The sequence below is a fragment of the Pleuronectes platessa genome, chromosome 16 (assembly GCF_947347685.1).
Source record: "Pleuronectes platessa chromosome 16, fPlePla1.1, whole genome shotgun sequence".
NCBI classification, from domain to species: domain Eukaryota; kingdom Metazoa; phylum Chordata; class Actinopteri; order Pleuronectiformes; family Pleuronectidae; genus Pleuronectes; species Pleuronectes platessa.
The window spans coordinates 9,109,816-9,129,885 of NC_070641.1; the positions used below are offsets into that span (position 1 = coordinate 9,109,816).

The 20,070-nt window shown below is 41.6% G+C and overlaps 2 protein-coding genes across 3 annotated transcripts; both read left to right on the plus strand.

Annotated features, from left to right (window-relative positions):
- The first annotated feature begins 343 nt into the window (after nucleotides 1-343).
- Nucleotides 344-3,137, plus strand: selenow2a (selenoprotein W, 2a). The gene is made up of 4 exons (XM_053443005.1): nucleotides 344-504; nucleotides 1,731-1,828; nucleotides 1,977-2,053; nucleotides 2,155-3,137. Exons 1-4 carry the CDS (start codon nucleotides 476-478, stop codon nucleotides 2,236-2,238), a joined length of 288 nt encoding a protein of 95 aa, XP_053298980.1. The 5' UTR covers nucleotides 344-475; the 3' UTR covers nucleotides 2,239-3,137.
- A 5,567-nt stretch (nucleotides 3,138-8,704) lies between these two features.
- On the plus strand, nucleotides 8,705-18,680 carry slc4a1a (solute carrier family 4 member 1a (Diego blood group)). Of its 2 annotated transcripts, none has more exons than XM_053443111.1 (21): nucleotides 8,705-8,991; nucleotides 10,225-10,291; nucleotides 10,523-10,578; nucleotides 11,260-11,372; nucleotides 11,453-11,499; nucleotides 11,592-11,757; nucleotides 11,854-11,989; nucleotides 12,072-12,141; nucleotides 12,253-12,295; nucleotides 12,390-12,574; nucleotides 12,679-12,886; nucleotides 13,874-14,077; nucleotides 14,170-14,318; nucleotides 14,413-14,607; nucleotides 14,840-15,085; nucleotides 15,197-15,286; nucleotides 15,759-15,925; nucleotides 16,024-16,265; nucleotides 16,366-16,535; nucleotides 17,349-17,522; nucleotides 17,631-18,680. In XM_053443111.1, the coding sequence occupies exons 2-21, from the start codon at nucleotides 10,265-10,267 to the stop codon at nucleotides 17,706-17,708; spliced, it is 2,766 nt and encodes a 921-aa protein (XP_053299086.1). In that variant the 5' UTR covers nucleotides 8,705-8,991; nucleotides 10,225-10,264; the 3' UTR covers nucleotides 17,709-18,680. The 2 variants fall into 2 exon arrangements, with proteins under 2 accessions (XP_053299086.1, XP_053299085.1); XM_053443110.1 differs by having other exon boundaries at nucleotides 8,708-9,010.
- Nucleotides 18,681-20,070: the final 1,390 nt, after the last annotated feature.

The window sequence follows — 20,070 nt, forward strand, 5'->3', positions numbered from 1 at the left end:
ACGTGATATAAATTCACTGTTGGCCCGTAGCACCAGTCTATGGTAGCACCACATGCTCCTGAATCGTGTTGTCTTTCTTCTTTGGTATGTTCTACACGCACGGCTGGAATACCTTGCGAGCCACACAACATGGAAGCTGTGAGAGTGGAAACTCAGTAAATTATAAATGGTGTGGTAACCAAGTTGTGCTTATGTCACACACAGTCTTCAACATGACGTTACCCAATGAATCACCACAGATCCTCCTCCGGAGATCAGATGAGGTGTCCACTGGAAAACACGACTGTCAACTAAATCTGCAGAAGGCGTGGATCTGACGAATCGGGTTAGTGTCGGTGTGACTGAAGTCAGCTGCTTTGAGGGGATGTCTCCTCTCCTTTACTAACCCCGCCCAGCTCTCCGGCTCAGCTTTACAAAAAGCAGCGAACGCACCGAACCTGACCGATCTCCGACCTGAGCCGCCTGAACAGAAACGATGGCGTTGACGATACGAGTTGAATACTGGTTCGTATGACTTGTGTTTTATTTCTTTCCCTTCGGCTGACTCGTGTCTCATGTTTACAGACGGCTCTAGGGTGGAGATTAGCCCCGGCTAGCAGCGTTAGCGCGAAGCTAACTTAGCTTTAGCGGCTAACTGTGGTGATATCCGCAGCAGAAACGCGAGCTTTCACCTGATATTTCAGAGTATAATGAATTGGATCTGTGAGACACAGTATTCTACTAGAAGACTTTTGTCAGCTGTGTGGGCGGTGCTCCCTAAATGTGCCCCAGTTTGGGTTCGAGTGCCACCTCGCTGTTTATCTCAGCAGCTCCAGGAAATAAAGAATAGAAGATACCAGCCCTGGTGTTGATGAGGCAATCATCAACACCATGGATTATATAGCTGTACACTTTAGGATGTTTCTGTCTGACACTCTTCTTTAACTCTCCTCTTCCTCTTCAGTCTGTCTGACACTCTTCTTTAACTCTCCTCGTCCTCTTCAGGCCGTCGGACACTCTTCTTTAACTCTCCTCTTCAGTCCGTCTGACACTCTTCTTTAACTCTCCTCTTCCTCTTCAGTCTGTCAGACACTCTTCTTTAACTCTCCTCTTCCTCTTCAGTCCGTCTGACACTCTTCTTTAACTCTCCTCGTCCTCTTCAGTCTGCCTGACACTCTTCTTTAACTCTCCTCTTCAGTCCGTCTGACACTTATCTTTAACTCTCCTCTTCCTCCTCAGTCCGTCTGACACTCTTCTCCTCTCCCTCTGTTCTCCTCTCTCCTAACAGGGATACGAGGCCAACCGAAATGGAACTAAGCTTATTTTAACGAAGCGATCGCATCATATTAATGACATTGGCTCAATTTATCATATGAACAAACCTTTTGTTTATTCAAATTCTTCAAACCATTAGTGCATGATTCCATCACACAGGTTAAAGACCAGGATCCCATTTGGGCTGACAGTCAAACACTAGTGTCAATATCCAATGAAGCAACAGACAGATATTAATCAGCACTGTACTCCTTGTTATTACTTCAGTGTAATCAGTGGATTCTGTGCTCTGATATCATCTTTCATAACCTTATCCCTCCCACTGTCGGTCTTGTGGTTTTTTTCTGACTCACGGAGCTATAATCACATGTGCAGGCGTGACCTTGTGTTTTCATAAATGTTTAAAAAAAATGCTAGACTCGTTGGCTAGCGACTATGTGCTGCTAACTGTTTTTTTAAAACCTTTTTTTCTTTAGTGGCTCATGAGGTTACGAACCCCGCTATAAGGATCTCGCCGCGGTTGTCAAGGCTGAGTTTCCTGATGCGGATGTGTCGAGCTTCGTGGGAAGAAGGGGTAAGTGTCATGTGACTCTAAAGGGCCAGCTAGAATGCAAGACTTAAGTATGTCCTGACTTTTATGTGAAGGCACGTACTGCTCGTGCCACGACGACTCCACCGATCTGGCAACTGATGGAATCTCCTTTTTGTCTTTTGTTTCTCAGGCAGCTTTGAGATCGTGGTCAATGGGCAGCTAATCTTCTCCAAAATTGAGACTAGTGGCTTCCCGTATGAGGATGATGTGAGTAACGCAATCACACCGACTTCCCAGAAAATATGAATCGCAGCAATAAGGAACTATTGATTTATTGATTTGTATTTTTTTCTCTCTCTCTTCCACAGGTCATGGGTGTGATCCAGAATGCCCATGACGGCAAACCTATTCAGAAGATCACCAAGAGCCGCCCACCATGTGTCATCATGTAAAACCTCCCTCTGCAGCACAGAGACAGGCCAGTGCCACTGCAAACTGCCAATACCACCTCTGGCTTAGCCCAACCTAAACCATAAAACGCTGTTTAGAACAAACTCCACAGAAATGCACTATGGCTGCTGGCTACATTCTCTGATGCTGATCAGCGAACTCTGATCTGACTTTTGTCTCCCCTCTCTGTTCCTGTTGCTGTGCTCCAGGCTGTTAATGATTACCATGGCCTCACCTATTAAGGGTTATGGTTTGATGAACCCATTCCTGGTAGTGCTTTCTTTTATAGGAACAGAGACAGGGAAATGAAGAGTTGGAGAGAGCTCACATTTATTTGACCACAGCCTTATTGCCTAATATACTCAAACTGCCTATTCTTTTATTTCTATTTTTATTTTTTCTTAAGTCTTCATTGATCTCACATGCAAGTAACCATTTTCAGTGAATGCAAGTACAGTACAAAGTAGCTGCACTTAATATTTAAGCATAAAGGGAGACTGTCTCAGTCACTGCATCACTCGATGAGGACTATCTGTTAATGAGAGTTGAAAATGATTTCAGATCAGTTTACTGTACAGGTTGTGAATAGAGAAGCAACGTCAATTTGATGTGAAACAGCAACGTTAATCTTACAGGTTTTTTTATCTTAACAAATTGGACGATCAGACATTCCAATCCTCACCTGTAGTGCTGCCACTGGTTGGCCGTTTTTTTTTTTTTTAAGTTGAGCTCTTGTTTATTGAACATGGTCAGGTAATCAAGCAATCATCTGCAGTGATTCTGAAGACCACCACCCACTGGTCTGTCAGATCATACTAAGATGTCTGCTGGTTTTCCACAAATCTTCCTCCTCTGATGTCTAAACTGTACAATTTCAATAAAGGTAATGGTTGTTTCTCTATCTAGTTGTTTTGTCTCTTTTTCATGATGTCTCTATGTATTACCCAAAGACTTAAAGTGTCCTAAGGGACATTCCTATCTGTTTGAGTGGTGATGTTTTGCTGCTCCTCTCGGGGGCATCAGTTCTTTCCTAATGAGTCTCTTGGTAATGTTGGCCAGCAACTGCCAATTAGTCCAGGTACATGTTGAAACGTTTGTTTCTGGAAAGCACCTGCTTTTTTAAACAACAATATAGATGTTATTGTCAATCAGGCTGAGCTTTAATGTGATCAGGAGACACCACTGCGGTCAGTCATGCAGTATGTTGCTTACCACATTGTTTACACTAAGGGGCGCCAAATTCAACGGAGACTCCCGTCTTCTGTATATTACCGAACTCCAGGGGGGCTAGTGAGTAGCACACTCACTAGCTCACTGATGTCAAGTAGAGATAAGTGTGCTCTGGTCTGGGGGGGCTACCACAACCCTTGAGGCCGCTTTTGCATACATTTTTAGTTGTAGCATGTCATTACTGTTCAAATGGCAAGAACGTGACTAATTTTTTTTCCTTTAGCCAGAAGATAACGTGATGTTATCTCCACAGAGGACATGGTAACAGATAATTTTTGCTTATCTGTATATCTAGTCACATTGACATAAAGACCACTGAGCACAGAGTAGATTTCTGAAGTGGTACAAAAAGAATCAGTAATGTCAGCTCACATCTCGTAAAAATGACTTTTACTTATAAATTTACACATGCATATAGTCTATCAGAAGAGAAATGTCTGCACTGTGGCTTTAGTTGTAATATAAGTTCAAATTAACGTTCCATTTTGCTGATATGACCTGAAGTGGATACTAGTTGTTGGTGGATGGCATGTTGTGTTGTAGGTGGGTCTTTGGTGCTGCCTCTGGCTCTTAGTGATAAAGCAGCCTGCTTGTTGGAATCCTGATAGAGCTCATCAAGTTACCCCTCCTCCAGTAAGAGGTTCGAAAACCTTTGCCTTTTAAAAGGTGGTTAAGTCTGACCTTCCAGATTTATATTTAAATTGATAGACCACTTGATTGACCATGATGATTTAGCTGCATGTTAGTTAGATGGATTACTTTATTTATCTTGGTGGGAGATTAATAAAGTAGTTTGTCACAGCAGCAGGTGTCAAAAACAAAACCTAATTTTAAAAATATTTAAACTCGACTGGCTATAATGTCCAACAGTCCCCTTATGTAACCTCATTTAAATTCCCTATATCCATAATTTTATTTGTATCTTCAACAAAGTATACACACTCATAAATAATAGTCCACTAAATATGACTGTTATTTTCATCAAGATTCATTTGCAAAAAAATCTATGCGAATGTTGGAAATACTATGCCATAACTAACAATGTTGGGGGGGGGGTACTTGATCCCTAGCAGAATTTAATCAGGTTCTTCCTTGGGTCATTCCCCCCACGTTTAAATAAATTCATGGAAATCATTTGAGAAGTTTTTACGTAATTTTGCTGACTAACAAAGAAACGCAGCCCTGGCGCAAGTACAAATACAAGGTAAGTACTGTCACTGTCTAATGTACAGTGGGCACAGTGCAAAGTATTTACGTTTACAGTGAAGACGAATTATTCATTTTGCCTTGTCCAGTGTTCACAGGCCTGGGCGCTCCCTTAAACAGTGAGGTCAAATGTACTCTGTGAGTGAAGCTGCTCTTTATTTTGTTAAACGTAAGGAGGTTAATACTGAAACAAACAAATAATCTGTATTTAATATCTGTAACTAGTTAAGACCCTTCTGATATCACAGTCTCCTTTTCTAAAATCTGCTCTGATTTGATGTTATAAGTATTAGATCATCCGGTGATTGGGTCAATCGTAATTAGATGCACTGAGGCCATGTGAATTTGGTGGTTTTGTGATTGGTCGGCTGTCATTTAAAATGACTCTGCAGCACTATCAACCACAGAGGCCAACAGTTCACGTTGCATTCTAACCAATGAGATTTTCTCCTCAATTGCTATTTATCTTATTCTTGCTGCACTTTCTAGGTCCACCTGTCTGCTGCTCCACATACAGCTGGTTTTATGTTATATTCTTCCATACCTGGTCACTTTCAGGCACTTAATTCATGAAAAGCTTTGTCAATTTAAAGATTTGTTTTAAGCTGCATTATGTATATAACACCATCTGGATGTGTTTCTTCAGCCCATTCCACTATGTTTTTTTGTTCCTTTATATTCCTCATATAATGTGTTTAAAACTAAAGATTACGCAGAAGCTATGGAGACTGGGAGTGTCAGTACACTGTATGCTGAGACACATGGACACAGCAGATAGCTTCCACTCCTGGTGATAACAGTGGTGTGCCAGAGTTTTTAGCTGGGGCCCGATGTCTCTCACAGTCGGGTGTGTGTATGTATTTAGTAGGTGGACAATTAGGGGTTAACGATTTGGGGTTGTTTTTAAATATCTACATTTTCCATAAAGTTTAGTAAAAATCATTCAGTTTCCGACTCCTTCAGGATAAGGACTAATGGAGTTGATAAACTCGTTTCCACCAGAATCAGCTCCAGGTCAAGGTTTGTGAGAAATACAGGTCTTACATGTTAGTGTGAAACCAACGACTTTCACATGAGCCCCAACTGCACATGGATTTAACTCAGAGGAATGCTTTGTCTATATACAACCTTACTGGGCTGCAACCATGACTGGAACATTTCTCTTTTTCTAACGTTAACATCTATGAAAGGATGTTTATTAATGCTTATATTTATATCTATTGCATTTCAAGCTATGGCACCTAGTAGATTGCAATCCCCTGCAAAGGCCCAACAGTCCCCTCAAACCAAACTGCACACACTCATAGATATCAGTCCCCTTATTCCCTCATTATTACCCATAAATGATTTCCTTAGAAATAGGTGAGGATGTAAAAAAAAAAACTAAATTTAAAGATAGTGAAAAATCCTGGTTCTCCCTTCGGCCGAATCTACGGTAAAATTGAATGAGCTCTTTCTCTGCCATCCTGCCTCTAAGTTCCCTGGAAATCTGTTGAGTAGATTTTCCTGCTGACGAACAATCAAACAAGCGAATGAAAAGAAACAAAAACCGTAGCCTGTGGGGACTAGCCTTGGCAGATTTAACTATAGTTTAACAGCAAAACCTTTTCAAGTTTAATTCCCCCACTTAGCATTTATAAGTACAATAAAACAATTAATAAATGATTTCTAATGGTTCATGTATATTATACACTTTAATGAAAGGTTTGTTACACAATGGGTAAATGTAAGCAGATTTAAGGTTCCTATACTGCTGGTAGAGAACACTTTAACTAATCTTGGCTAGTTTAACAAATTGACTGTAACGAGCTCTGAAACTGAGGTGGCTTATTAAATAGGGTAAGTGTTTAAATTTCATAAATAAAATCATGGAAATTCATGAACTTCAGTTGGTAAAGTAGAATTGAATATGGCAGATGAGAACACTGCGTCTGTACTTTTGAGCAGCCGTTGCCGTCGAGGGACATCTCTGCATTTTTCCTGTAATCACTGTTTCATTTCTTAATGTGTGAAGAATAAGGAACGTTCCCTCACAAGCCATGACATTCCATTACATAGCCTATTGCTTCCTTTAGGTCCTCTCTGGCTCTGTGGGACTGAAACTGAAATCTCATATACATATACATATCCATGGAACACAATGCTGTAACGTGTGTAGCAAATGTGTATATGCCCACAATAGGGGCCTAATTTGTAATGCCCCACTCAGTCATATGGCCTTTTAGCTGTTGAAATCAATCATCAACAATAATGTGTTTGACGGGAGAGGCAAAATGGAGGCTTTGTCTGCGATTAGAGTCCATTAGACTTCATTCTACACATACTGACACAGAATTTATTATCTTGTGTTCAAGAAGATGTTTATCGTGTGTGCACAAGATCTGCATCGTGAAGACATGACTGGCCGACGCTTTAAGGACATCACTAAGTTGCGTTTATAGCTTTTAAGCTGTTTTTTCCTCAAGTATGATGATTGAAACATAGTCTTTCCGTCAGCTGAGCCTGTTTTCCTTCAGTATGCGCAGGAATTGATTCCTGACAATCCTGTGTCTCTGTGCAAGAGCACAACAATTTCATCGTTCACACGGACATTGTGTTAATTCTTCTGACCTCATGACTTGAGAGCAAATCGGAGTGGATTTCACGTTTAATAAAATTATCAATAGTCTCTAACTGGAAGTCCAGCGCATACCTCAACCAAGGCCCAACAGTCCCCTTATGAAACCACATTTACGTTCACTAGATCCAGATTTTAATTTGATGTGGATTTGGATCTGCACCAAACTGAACACACTCATAAATATCAGTTTTCCAAACATACATAATTCATAAACAAATATTCCTATAGATTAAGATTAATATGCATTTATTTGTCTCAAACACATGCACAGACATGCACAGGCACACTCATGCAGGTAGGGAAATTTAACCTCTGCTTTTGACCCATCTGGTGCAGGACACACAGAGCAGTGAGCGACCATGTACGGCGCCCGGGGAGCAGGGGGAGTAAGGTGCCTTGCTCAGGGGCACTAGACAGGGTAGGGAGAATCCTCTTGGATTTTTGGACAGATCAATCCAGGTTCGTCTTTTTGTTGTTTCTCCGTGGAGCAAGCCTGTAGATGCCCTACTGATAACACATATGAATGAAGACTATAAGGAAGATCAACATAGTAAAAGCTAAACACAGTGAGATGGGTTCAAACTGAGAACATGCGATGTAGAGTTTGCTGGATTCAATCTCTTGAATGTCTGTTGTTTCATAACTCGTTCATTCTTAAAATAAATGTTGAGTAATTGTTGCATAATGTAGTGAAGTGCAAATCTTAATTATCCAGCTGCAAGGGATGAATAGAGCTCCTCACTGACTTCTCAGTATGTGCCTCCAAGAAGGTTATGTTTTCACCCCCTCTTTATCTGTCTGCTTGCTTGTTTGTTTGTCAGCAGTATTACACAAAGAAGTGTTTCATTAAATATGGTGGAATATTGGGCCATGCACCAAGAAATACATCTATTTTGGTACAGATCTGTGCAATTTGGTGCAACTTTATTGAATATGAAAGGATGTTGGACCTGGTGGAGGGATGAGCTCTACATATTTCCATGTTAGTCCTTAAAACAGATGGTGGATCGAATGTGTGTATGTAACATTGATGTTTTCCCCCTTCACCAGTCTGACCTGCACCCTCATCAGTATGGGGTTGAGCCAGCAGAATCCTGCTCCACTCAGCTGGAGCATGTCTCAGCCTGTCACATCTACCAGAGACAAACCACGTGAGCTTCAGACCTAAAGTCACAAAAAAATATTAACGTGTTTATCACTTCACTATCCTCTAAATGATCAGGGGCAGAGGAACCTCCACACGGTCATCATGAGGGAATCCCCAGTGCGTAAACAAGATGATGTCGTAAGATGCCGTCCTCCTGACACTGGACATGGCCCCCTACTCTACCCACTTGGCCCCCTGTGTGCCCCTCATACAGGGTGAGGTTCAGGCTGCTGGTCCCTACAGCTTCTCCGTACGTCAGTGTGACCTGGTAAATGATGGGAGGGCGGAGGAGAAAAACTAGGGCTGGGATATCCCTGTCTCAAGGTGTCACTGGCTGATAGGCAATTTTGTCTGTCACTCAGGTCTTATCGCCACCAAACCCTGTGAGGTTGCTGGGCAGCCAGAGGTAGAGGGGTACAGCGCTTCTTAGGGTCAACGTAATTTCCTGTGGGTGTTCCTGCTCTTCTCGTTCTCTCGCAGCGCTCGTCTTTTTTACTTTATCAGCAGGCTCGTCCAGGCAGAGATCGTCCCGTTTCCAGTGCTAAAGACCAGGTGGGGTACCTGCACGCAGGTAAGGGTGTGACCTTCTGCACACACACTTTATAGCACCTACAGGAACTGAGGTCAGAGGTCAAACTGGATGGATATCTTAGCATTATGTTCTAACATTGAATGTGCTTGCCCTGATAAGAGTGGGAGTTCAGTCGGAACTATTCATTGAGCTAAAGTTGTTTTAGAGCAATGAGAGTTAATCTTTACTTGAAAGAAAATCTTAGCTTCTGACATTCTTAATCGTTTGAGGTCAAAGTCATGTCGGATTCTCCTCATTAGAAAATTACAGCAAGTGAAGATTCTCAGTCATTCAGATCATGGTATATCCAAGTGCTAAAAACAGGACTGGAAACTGGACTTGGTTAAGTTCCCTGAAAGAAACGCGCTTGGATACAGCAAGTGATGTTGCCTTATAATGTGTTGGATTTTTTAAAAATGTTCTCCGCTTAATTTCAATTTTTTGGCTCATCCTTAGAGTTACAGGGTGAAGAATTATTACCTCGCAACAAAAATGTCATCCGAATATTCATCAGTTGAATTTGTTAATATGCACTGGCCGTATTTGTAAATTGTTCAAGGCATTATTGTCAATCAATCCTTTTCGGTTTTTGTGCAGTTTTAAAGTGAACATGTAACTGTAAGTCTTTTTTCAGCTTAACCGGTCTTATTTAAAAGTAATTGATTGATCAGTTGTTTGATAAATTGACATGAAAGAGGTGAAAAAACATATCATGATACATATTTTTCATATCAATTCATATTTCTGCATCATGGTTTAGTCTGCAGTAGTTGATTCATATTTTAAGTTGTGCTCTGTACTGCTGGGAACCGAGGTGTCTGCCTGACGAAGGGTGTAACCCCTGAGATAAGGCTCTTCTACGTCTTGAATTTAAACTATAACCTAGTCCACCTTCTCAACGGCTGACTGATTATCTGTCCTGAGCCATGGCCGCTCTGCGCCTGTCTGGCGGTAGATGGCGGACTCTCTGTAGCGGCCGGAAAACCTGTCGTTCAATAGAGCAAAAACTCAAACAAGATGGCGTTTCGAAAATTGTAGGATATCTGGTAAAGTTTGTCAAGTCCACGATTCTCACCAGAACTGATTCAAGTTTCCATGCAAATGATACGAAGTTGGTCGGCAGTTATTTCCAAATAATTGAAGATTAAAAACATTAATATATCTGCCATTATTATTTTATTGCCTTATATTCCCTCGTTCTTTTTCTGTCCCAGGTAATGCACAAAGGGAGCTGAAGAAATCTCAGAAACATCAATGGAAAACCATTTCAATATGGAGGAGGTTTGTCTTTTGTCCTTTTTGCTCTAATTCTGAAAGGCAACTGTCCTTCAGGCCTGTGCAGATTCAAACAGAATGCTTGTCAATATCTGCTATCAAATGTAATGTAAATATATGGAAAGTTGATGGACACTGTGGAATTTGACATGTTTCGTAAATCTTGCAGCAAAACCTTTCTTTTAATTTTTCCATTTTTATTCATCGTCCACCCTATGTTTTTTTCCTCTCATGCAGGGCAGTGACATGTCATATGAAGACAATGACTCAGTCCTACCCTCTCCAGTTAGACTGTAAGTGCTTTTCCATAGTGAAGTCTTCCCATTTACACTGTAGCTAGACAGGTCTAGTGTGTATAAATATATAAATAGGTAAATAAATAAAAAAGAATCAGTCAAGTTTAGGGTTGTGTTGATTTGAAGTCATGCAGGGGCTGTAAAATCCTCATGTGGTTGCATCTAGGAACATTCATACCATCACAACCATTAAAACACGGAGCTTTTACCAAATCACCCTACAGCCACTGTGAATTGTGGACATTAATTCAATTTCAGTTTCTCTGTGGTTAAAAAAACACAGGAGTAATTAATAACCTGGAAGTTTACATGTATTCTCCATGTATTTTGCGAGTCAGAACCTGGTAATAATCGATGTGTGGCCCATAACGTGATAGGGCCATGATAGAGTCTCCAGCACCAGACATGAAGAGGGAAACACAAAGTATTCAACCGTAATTATAAGATATAGGTTGAGCAACTCTGCTCTCTTGTGGCCAAGTACAGAATAGCAGTAGAACCATGGTTACAAACTTTAAATAAATAAATATTGGAATGCGTTTTTCCGAATCATCCTAAATATTTTCTCCCCATCAAAACCAAACTGCATTGTTTTAACTCAGATATAAAAAAAATTACGGAGCGCAGGTGGAGCCTCCTTCATCCTTATTTTAATTAATGTTCCTGTTTCTCCATCAGAACTCCAGCAGGCCAGAGCTGCATCTTTGACCTGGCAAGGAGGAATGAGGAAGAGGAGGGAGAGGAGAATGAGCAGCCTGTGGCCGCCATCGTCATCCCCTTTGATTCAGATGGTAAACTCCCCTGACAGTCCATGCACCTGTTGGACATTTCATGTCTGTCCACTGACTTGTGATTTGTCTCTGTATTTCAGCTCATCTGAACATGAACACCAATGCCACCACCAGAGGGGACGCTCAAGTTAGTCCACATTTTTTGAAGACAAAAAAAACGTCTTTGTCATTAATCGCTATTGTCTACTGTCCATAACTAACTCTGGTGAATAACCACAGGCCTATGTGGAGCTGAATGAGCTCCAGGGCAACACCTGGCAGGAGACCAGCCGCTGGATGGGCTACGAGGAGAACCTGAACACCGCCACGGGAAACTGGGGCTCATCTCACGTCTCCTATCTCACCTTCAAGAGTCTGATCCAGCTCCGCAAGACCATGGAATCAGGTGGAGCGTCAGAATTAAACTGAAATCATTGTGAAGGTTTTATGGTGTAATTCTATGGATATGACCTCAGTAACACGTGACCCCACATGATCTTAGGGGCCATCATCTTTGACCTGAATGCCAACAGTCTGTCTGCTGTGGCTGAGAAGGTGGCTGACGAGCTGCTGGACAAGGATGAGATCCATGCCAGCGATCGCGACGACCTGCTGAGGGCGCTGCTCATGAGACGCAGGTAACCCACAGGGATCTGTCATTACGGTCATGATAATGTTGTATAAAGATTTGCACAATGCTCAATGTATTTGTCCTTTCAGTCAGGTGGAGGGGCCTGTGGTTACAGCCTCCGGAGACATTGAGATGCAGACGTTTTCTGTAACCAAGAAGGTATAGTTCTACATTTTAATTCAATGTGATCATCTGATCGTCAATATCATAATCATGTATCAACATATCAGACATGACACTTTCTGTGCTGCTGAATCTTTATTTTTGCAGAGAGAGAGCTCTGACAACATGGAGGCCTCTGTCGTCCTCTCAGGTACGTTCATGTTATCCTGATGCAGTCTTGTGTGTCTGTTTTTTGTGTGTGTGGTACTGGAGCAGGTTTGGTTACGAGCTGGTGTTTCCCTCAGGTGTCCTGGACTTCTTGCAGAAACCAGTGGTGGCTTTTGTCCGGCTGCAGGACTCCGTGGTGATGACCTCTGCTCTGGAGTCTCCTGTCCCAATCCGCTTCGTCTTTATCCTGGTGGGGCCGAGCCAGAACGGGATGGACTACACCGAGAGCGGCCGAGCCATGGGTGCTCTGATGGCCGACTGGGTGAGTTAGAAATAACAACTCAGCAACATGTAGCATCAGCAGTGAGGACACACAGCCCCACTTTGTGTAATACAGGTGGATTAAAAGTTTCAATGGCCGGACAGGTGTTCTGTCTGGAAGCCTTCTTGGCCCAGACCGACAAAGATCTGACCAACGCCATCGCTGACTTCATGGACTGCAGCATCGTGATTCCTCCCACTGAGATCCAAGATAAGGCCATGATGGATCCAGTGATTGAGTTCCAGAGGAAGATGCTGCGTGACAGACTCCGCCCCAATGACACCCGTCTCGCATTTGGCGACAGGGTTAAAGGTCAGCATGTACACGACTTACCACCTTTTAAATCCAAAATAAATGTGAATATTCGGCAGGCTACTGTTTCTTTGTAGTCCTGAACTGTGTATTTGCTGTAGTTTACTGAGATTCATCCCAGTCTGAATGGAATTACACAGCAACAGAGAAAACATTTATATGTATCTTCATTTAAAAACAACAACAAACAAATCAGATCTCTGGAAGCTGTGGTGATCATTTTCATCGTGGCTTCCTTTTCATATCTGTACTGTCTTTAAATTTCCAAATGGCTTTAAAGGTCCTTTATCCACCATAGTACATGGTTTACAGATTATTCTCAATGTTAACGTGCATTCTGTAAACTCCGATCCGTGTAAATAAAGAGGACACGCACCTGAATTGCTTAAAGTGCCATGTTGCAGCTGAACACCTATCACCTCAAGCCTTCAGTCGACGTAAAAACTCGAAAGGTGTTCAGTTTGTCAACTTTGGGTTCCTGTAAAAAACATGGAGCGTCCGTAGAGAGGACCTGCTCCTGAGGAACATATAAAGTATTTAAATATAAAGGGCTATTTCTATGGTAATTAAAACAACAATTCGTATAATTTATATGAAACGCTATCGAAAACATCACTAGGATTATTTTATTTTCCCTTTCTCCTTAATATTACACACTGGACCTTTAACTTATATGACAGAGAATTCAGTTTTTATTGAGAAACAGGGTTGGGAAAGGGAAAGGCAGCGACATCGACCATTTTATATGGGAACCAACAAGGCCTGCTGGGAAATGAAGTCCTAATTTTATAAGATCGCTAACAGTCTTATGAAGTACTTTTAAATTCTAATTATTTATGCACAAAAAACAATAGAAAGCAGAATTGACACACACACGAATTTAGCCCGTGCTATATAAATTAGAGTTGGGCTAATTGAGCTGAACTTATTTTGAGCAGATTTAGTGTAATTAATATCAATGTCTTTTTAAATTGTGTGATTTTCCAGTTAAGAAACTTCCAGAGGAGCCAAAGGAGGATCCTCTGGCCCGTACTGGATACCCCTTCGGTGGGATGGTGAAGGACATCAAGCGCCGGTACCGTCACTACCTCAGCGACTACACTGATGCTCTGAACCCTCAGGTCCTCGCAGCCGTCATCTTCATCTACTTCGCTGCCCTGTCCCCGGCCATCACTTTTGGGGGACTTCTGGGTAAAAGGGTCTAAAACAAATATAGAGATGTGTCTGATCCCTCTAGCTGAAGTTTGATATTGTAGTAACTCTTGTCTGTTATCTAATAATAGCTGACAAGACTGAAAAGATGATGGGTGTGTCCGAGCTCATGGTCTCCACCAGCATCCAAGGTGTCATCTTCTGTATCATCGCCGCCCAGCCTGTCCTCGTCATCGGCTTCTCTGGACCGCTGCTGGTGTTTGAGGAAGCTTTCTACGCTGTACGTACAAGTTGTCCGATGTGGAAATCCCTGTGATCAATCTCTGGAAGTTTTCCTCAGTAAAATCCATTTTCTTCTTTTAATTCCCTTCTAGTTCTGCAAGTCCCAGGGCATTGAATACATTGTGGGCCGTATCTGGGTGGGGATGTGGCTGATCGTGATCGTCGTCATCATCGTGGCCCTGGAAGGCAGCTTCCTGGTCCGATTCATCTCCCGCTTCACTCAGGAGATCTTCTCCATCCTCATCTCTCTCATCTTCATCTACGAGACCTTTAATAAGCTCGTCAAGGTTTTTCTCATCTCATCCCTCCATCCAATTCAAATCATGCCTCATCCCATCACAGTCTCATGAGTTGTCTTTTTATATCTTTGACCCCACTGACATCCCTCCCTTCCTCTCCTCTCCTCTCCTCTCCTCTCCTCTCCTCTCCTCTCCTCTCCTCTCCTCTCCTCTCCTCTCCTCTCCTCTCCTCTCCTCTCCTCTGCTCTCATCTCCTCTCCTCTCCTCTCCTCTCACTCAGATCTTCAAAACCCACCCTCTGATTCTGAACTACGACCATCTGAACACCACGCTGGACAACCCCTTCCACCCGGTCCTAGCGGAGCACATCGAGTACCATTCAGACGGCAACATCACCGTGCATGAGCTTGAGGTTGAGAGGCCCTACCCCAACACGGCCCTGCTCTCTATGTGCCTGATGTTTGGCTGCTTCTTCATCGCATTCTTCCTCCGTCAATTCAAGAACGGACATTACTTCCCAGGCCCGGTAAGCAGAACTTTTTATAATTATTATCCATGGGAAGGTGTCGTAGGTGAGGTACTATAAATGATAAATTTATTGGGATTTTGGTGACACTGTTCCTCTTTGTCTCACTAGATCCGTCGTCTGATTGGAGATTTCGGTGTCCCCATCGCTATTTTCTTCATGATCGCACTGGATATCTGCATTGAGGATGCTTACACTCAGGTCAGTGTTTTTGAAGCATCTAAAAAAAGTTCCTTTACTTTTTTTGTTTATTGTCCAGCTGCCGGCCAGAGACATTATATTTTCGTCTGTCACCTTTCGAGAATTTCTTCAATTTTGGTTCATACGTTCAGTTCGACTCACAGATGATCTGATCCGACTTGGTCGAAGCGTTATCTTAAGACTGCCTCGAGAAAATCCTTTCAAATTCTGCCCAAATGTTCACTTGCACTCGCAGACTATCTGATTAGATTTGGGGGGTTGACGGTCAGAGGTGACCCCACCATCAACAAACACAAAACTATTTGACCTAACTCCCTGCGTTAATATTTACCCTGTATATACCGTGAATACGCTGGTTCAAATTTCCTGCATATAAAATGGGAGATTTACACTGAATCGATAAAAAAATTATAAGATATGTTAACCAAAATCTTCTTTGGTCTTTCTAAGTGAATATCTTGTCTCCTCGTAGAAACTGGTTGTGCCAAAAGGTGTTCAAGTGACCAACCCCAAAGCCAGAGGCTGGTTCATCAACCCCATGGGAGAGAAGAAAACCTTCCCCATCTGGATGATGGCCGCCTGCTGTGTACCTGCAGTGCTCGTCTTCATCCTCATCTTCCTCGAGTCCCAGATTACTACGTGAGTGGCGCTATAATTTACGGGGTTACAATCTACTCCTTGATTAAAATCAGGAGATTGAATTTTTGTTTCTGTCAACCATATCTACGGACTATCAGGCTGATTGTGAGCAAACCTGAGAGGAAGATGGTGAAAGGATCTGGTTTCCACTTTGACCTGCTCCTCCTGGTCACCATGGGAGGAATCGCCTCTCTCTTCGGGGTGCCGTGGCTGAGCGCTGCCACTGTGCGGTCCGTCACCCACGCCAACGCTCTGACTGTCATGACCAAGGGCCCGAAACCGGAGATTGAGAAGGTGGTTGAGCAGAGGATTAGTGGCATTCTAGTGGCCATCATGGTCGGTAAGGGCTGCCCTCCACAGACACGTACACCGCTGGATCAGGATAAATGACCAGTTTCCTTGAATCCTCATTCTTCTCTCTCTCTGTGTGTTCTCTCCAGGTGTTTCTATTTACATGGAACCTATACTGAAGATGATTCCTATGACGGCGTTGTTCGGCATTTTCCTCTACATGGGTATCACCTCTTTGAGTGGCATCCAGATGTGGGACAGGATACTGCTGCTGATCACACCGAAGAAGTACCATCCCTCTGAAGCCTACGCCACCAGGGTACGCGACTTCCCCAAATACAGTTCACATATCGACGTATTTTCATGTGGCACAACCTGGTGTCTCTCAGTACAAATACAATGTCAGTTTCAGTGGTTTGCACTTCTTTATTGCTGACAAATAAAACACTGCAAAAGCATAACTTGCACAACCAAGTCCTATACAACAGCCCTGCAAGAAGTCATTCATTTACTAAGCTTTTTTGAATTCCTTATTTGTTGTTAACGTGTCAGACGGGTCTTGAATCAAGTATTTCAATTTAAAGGTGGTAGTTTGTCAGTCTCAGCGGACGAATTACATAAGATCAGGAGAGAGACACCTCCACCCAAAGAGACACAGTGTGATCATTTGTGTGTCTCTCTCTGGTTGTTTTGTGTCTTTTGGTAATGACTCTGTGTCTCTTTGTGCTCATTTTGCATCTCTCTGTGTTGTTTTCGAGACCCAGTAGTTGCATAATGTCTCATTGTTGTGTTTCATTACCTCCATTTGTAGCCATTTTGCGACTCCGGTTATTTTGCATCTCTTTGTGGTTGTTTTGCATTTCCCAGAGGCTTTGTTTGTAGTTGTTACTTCTATCGACTGTCTCGATGTGGCCATTTTGTGCCTGCTTGGGGCCCATGGGTTCCTTGACGTCATCAAACCCTCGGCCTTTGCACAATGGGGCTGCTCTGTGATTCCCATCATCCCTTTATTTTTCAATATCACATCATCTTAAAACAATATCCATTTACATCATCTCAACATGACTTAGTGTATTTTGCATTGTCTCATGTCTAGCTCCTCTGCTAACACGCTCCTCCGTCTGTTTTGCAGGTAAAGACGCTGCGGATGCACCTCTTCACTTTGATCCAGCTCATGTGCCTCGGCCTCCTGTGGGTGGTGAAGATGAGCCCCTTCTCTCTGGCTCTGCCTTTCGTTCTCATCCTCACAATCCCTCTGCGCATGTTGATGACCGGCAGGCTCTTCTCCGTCAAGGAGATGAAATGTGTAAGTACCCCTCTATATTTATATCTCACCCCAGAAGCTCAGACACACGTTATTGTGTTATTGGACATGCAGGTGCCTTTGTTGTAACCAGATGGGTTTGTTTTGCAGCTGGATGCGGATGATGCCAAAGTGACATTTGAGGAGGAACCTGGGGTGGATGTGTACAATGAGAGCCCGCTGCCATAAACCATCGCCATAAAATTCATATTAAAATCACAAACTTTTTAAGTGAAGTCTGTTCTTGATTACAAGCCAGACTGAATATCAGGTACCTTCATATATGTCTGCATAGATGTAAAAAACTCTATGCAGTTTCTAACTGTTCTATTATAAAACTATGTTTTACCTTTAAGGGAAATAACCTTTCATTATCTAGGCTTCATACCTTAGTCCCGCAGCGGAAATTTTGTTTGTGACCATCTCAGAAAACTATTATAAACAATCCATATTGTCATTAAAAGGAATTACTACTAGTCCAGCGATCTCTCATTTTCCATATCTCATGTGGAATTAATTTAAAATGCTTCTTTGTTGTTGTTGTTTTTGTTGTAACTTAAGGTGCTGTTAATGGCTCTTTATTTACTAAAAGACTGAGTGAGGTATATTTAAAATCATAGAAAATGTCCTCTGGATATTTTCCTTTAGGATGTGCGGTATATTCAATCATTGTATTTTTTTTCTTGAAATGTCTAAACGGCAGAATACAGTAGCTTTAAAGTCATTCCCAGTGCTTCCTTGTGTAGACCTACCCATGTTGTGCTGGTATAATTTCATGAGCACAAATAATGACTTTTTGTGTGATTCCTGCCTCTTCTGCATAAATAAGTCTTTCCACTAATTATTCCCAAACATGTTTTAAGCAGTGTTACTCAAGTTTGCCTCGATTTATATATTGTGTATGATTTACTGAATAACTTCTCCTCAGGTGACCATGTTTAATGGACTTAGCTTTGATAAAAAAAAAGGGATGTGCAGGAAAGAGTGGATATGATTGTTTAAGCCAACTGTTGCACTGATAATATAGTCAGGGACATACTTATTGTATATGTATCTCGTAAAGCCTTAAGTGTTGCCTATCATGTGTTTGCGTGCTTGAAAGACTGTACATCCTTTCGATTTACACCTTAATAAAAATAAAAAAAATAAACATCCTTTAAAGTGCTTTTTTTTTCTTGAATGCAACAGACAACATGTCTTCACATCACTCATAAAAGCCACTGTTATCAATTATCTACAGGAGAGGATGTTCAACAGGACCATGATGCCTGCAATTTAGCTGCATGCTGCATTCAATGTTGTCTAGTAAGTTCCAGCTTTCATTACTCCTTTTTGGAAAACACAATGGACACTCTAATACCCTTATTCTGAAAATAGAAAAATGTACTCTACAACAAGAAGACCAAAGTAAACAGCATAGAGCTACGGCTGGATACTTTATTTGATTCGCATTATCATGCAAAGAAGCATAAAAATCCGATTGAGGTGGTACAATAGGGCAATTAGAAAAATAAATATATACATTTAAATAACAACAGAAAATATATGGTACAGAATGAAATCGAGAAATATTACTATGTATTTTAAAGTCAGATCATTAATGTGATATTTCCTCCTGTTTAATGACAGTTTATTGCAGGTGCTTCTTATTCTTTTTTATAAACATTGCTGAACATTATTGTTGTCACGAATGCAGCTTCTAATGAAAAACTTTATTCACTTTTAATGAAGGCTCCTCACGTGATGAATATGTATTACATGGTCTCTGAGGAAAAAAAAACATCATAAATAAATGGATGAATGATTTGAAATAAGAACTTTGAAGAAAATTACCAATAATCTGCAATAAACTGACAATTCTTAAAATTGCATAATTTATCATTTATATTAATGAACTGAGGCTTGAACATTTATAGAAATTACATGTTACTTGTGACAGTAGTCGCATAATGTATCTGTTGTGTTTTATTACTTGTGACTCTCTGGTTATTCTGCATCTCTTTGTGGTTGCTATGCATATCCCAGAGGTTTTCTTATAGTCGTTACTTCTATCGACTTTATTCATGTGGCCATTTTGGAGCCCATGGGTCTTAGAGATCTTCAAACTCTAGGCCTGTGCACAGTGGGCCTGCTGCTTAATGCCACATCATCCTTTTATTTTGTCAATGTACATCATCCTAAGACAAGACCCATTTAAATCATAACAACCTGACTTAACGTATTATTGCTTTTTCTCGCAAGGACAGGAGAGGAGAGGAGAAGCGGAGAAGAGGAGGAGAGAGAGGAGAAGAGGAGGAGAAAAGATGACTGAAGAGAAGGTAACTGTAGGTACAATCAAAATCATTTTGCTAAAACTTTTTCTAAAATATCTGTACTTGTCTTCATTGGTCTATAGCAATGCATATTTTCTCTGCTCAATAAAACAAACAAATACAATAAAATATTAGAATTTAAACATTGAGGGCCCTAATGTGTTTACTGTCTAATCTGTGCACATGCTGATTTAAATATATTTATCTTTATTTGATTCTTATTTAACTGTATTTCTAAA

What these genes read in the sequence shown, in the direction of transcription:
- slc4a1a (XM_053443111.1), top strand. Translation starts at nt 10,265, where the DNA reads ATGGAAAACCATTTCAATATGGAGGAG. An exon ending in GGCCTCTGTCGTCCTCTCAG is followed by an intron (nt 12,296 to 12,389) that starts GTACGTTCATGT and finishes TGTTTCCCTCAG; the next exon opens with GTGTCCTGGACTTCTTGCAG. An exon ending in GACATTACTTCCCAGGCCCG is followed by an intron (nt 15,086 to 15,196) that starts GTAAGCAGAACT and finishes TTGTCTCACTAG; the next exon opens with ATCCGTCGTCTGATTGGAGA.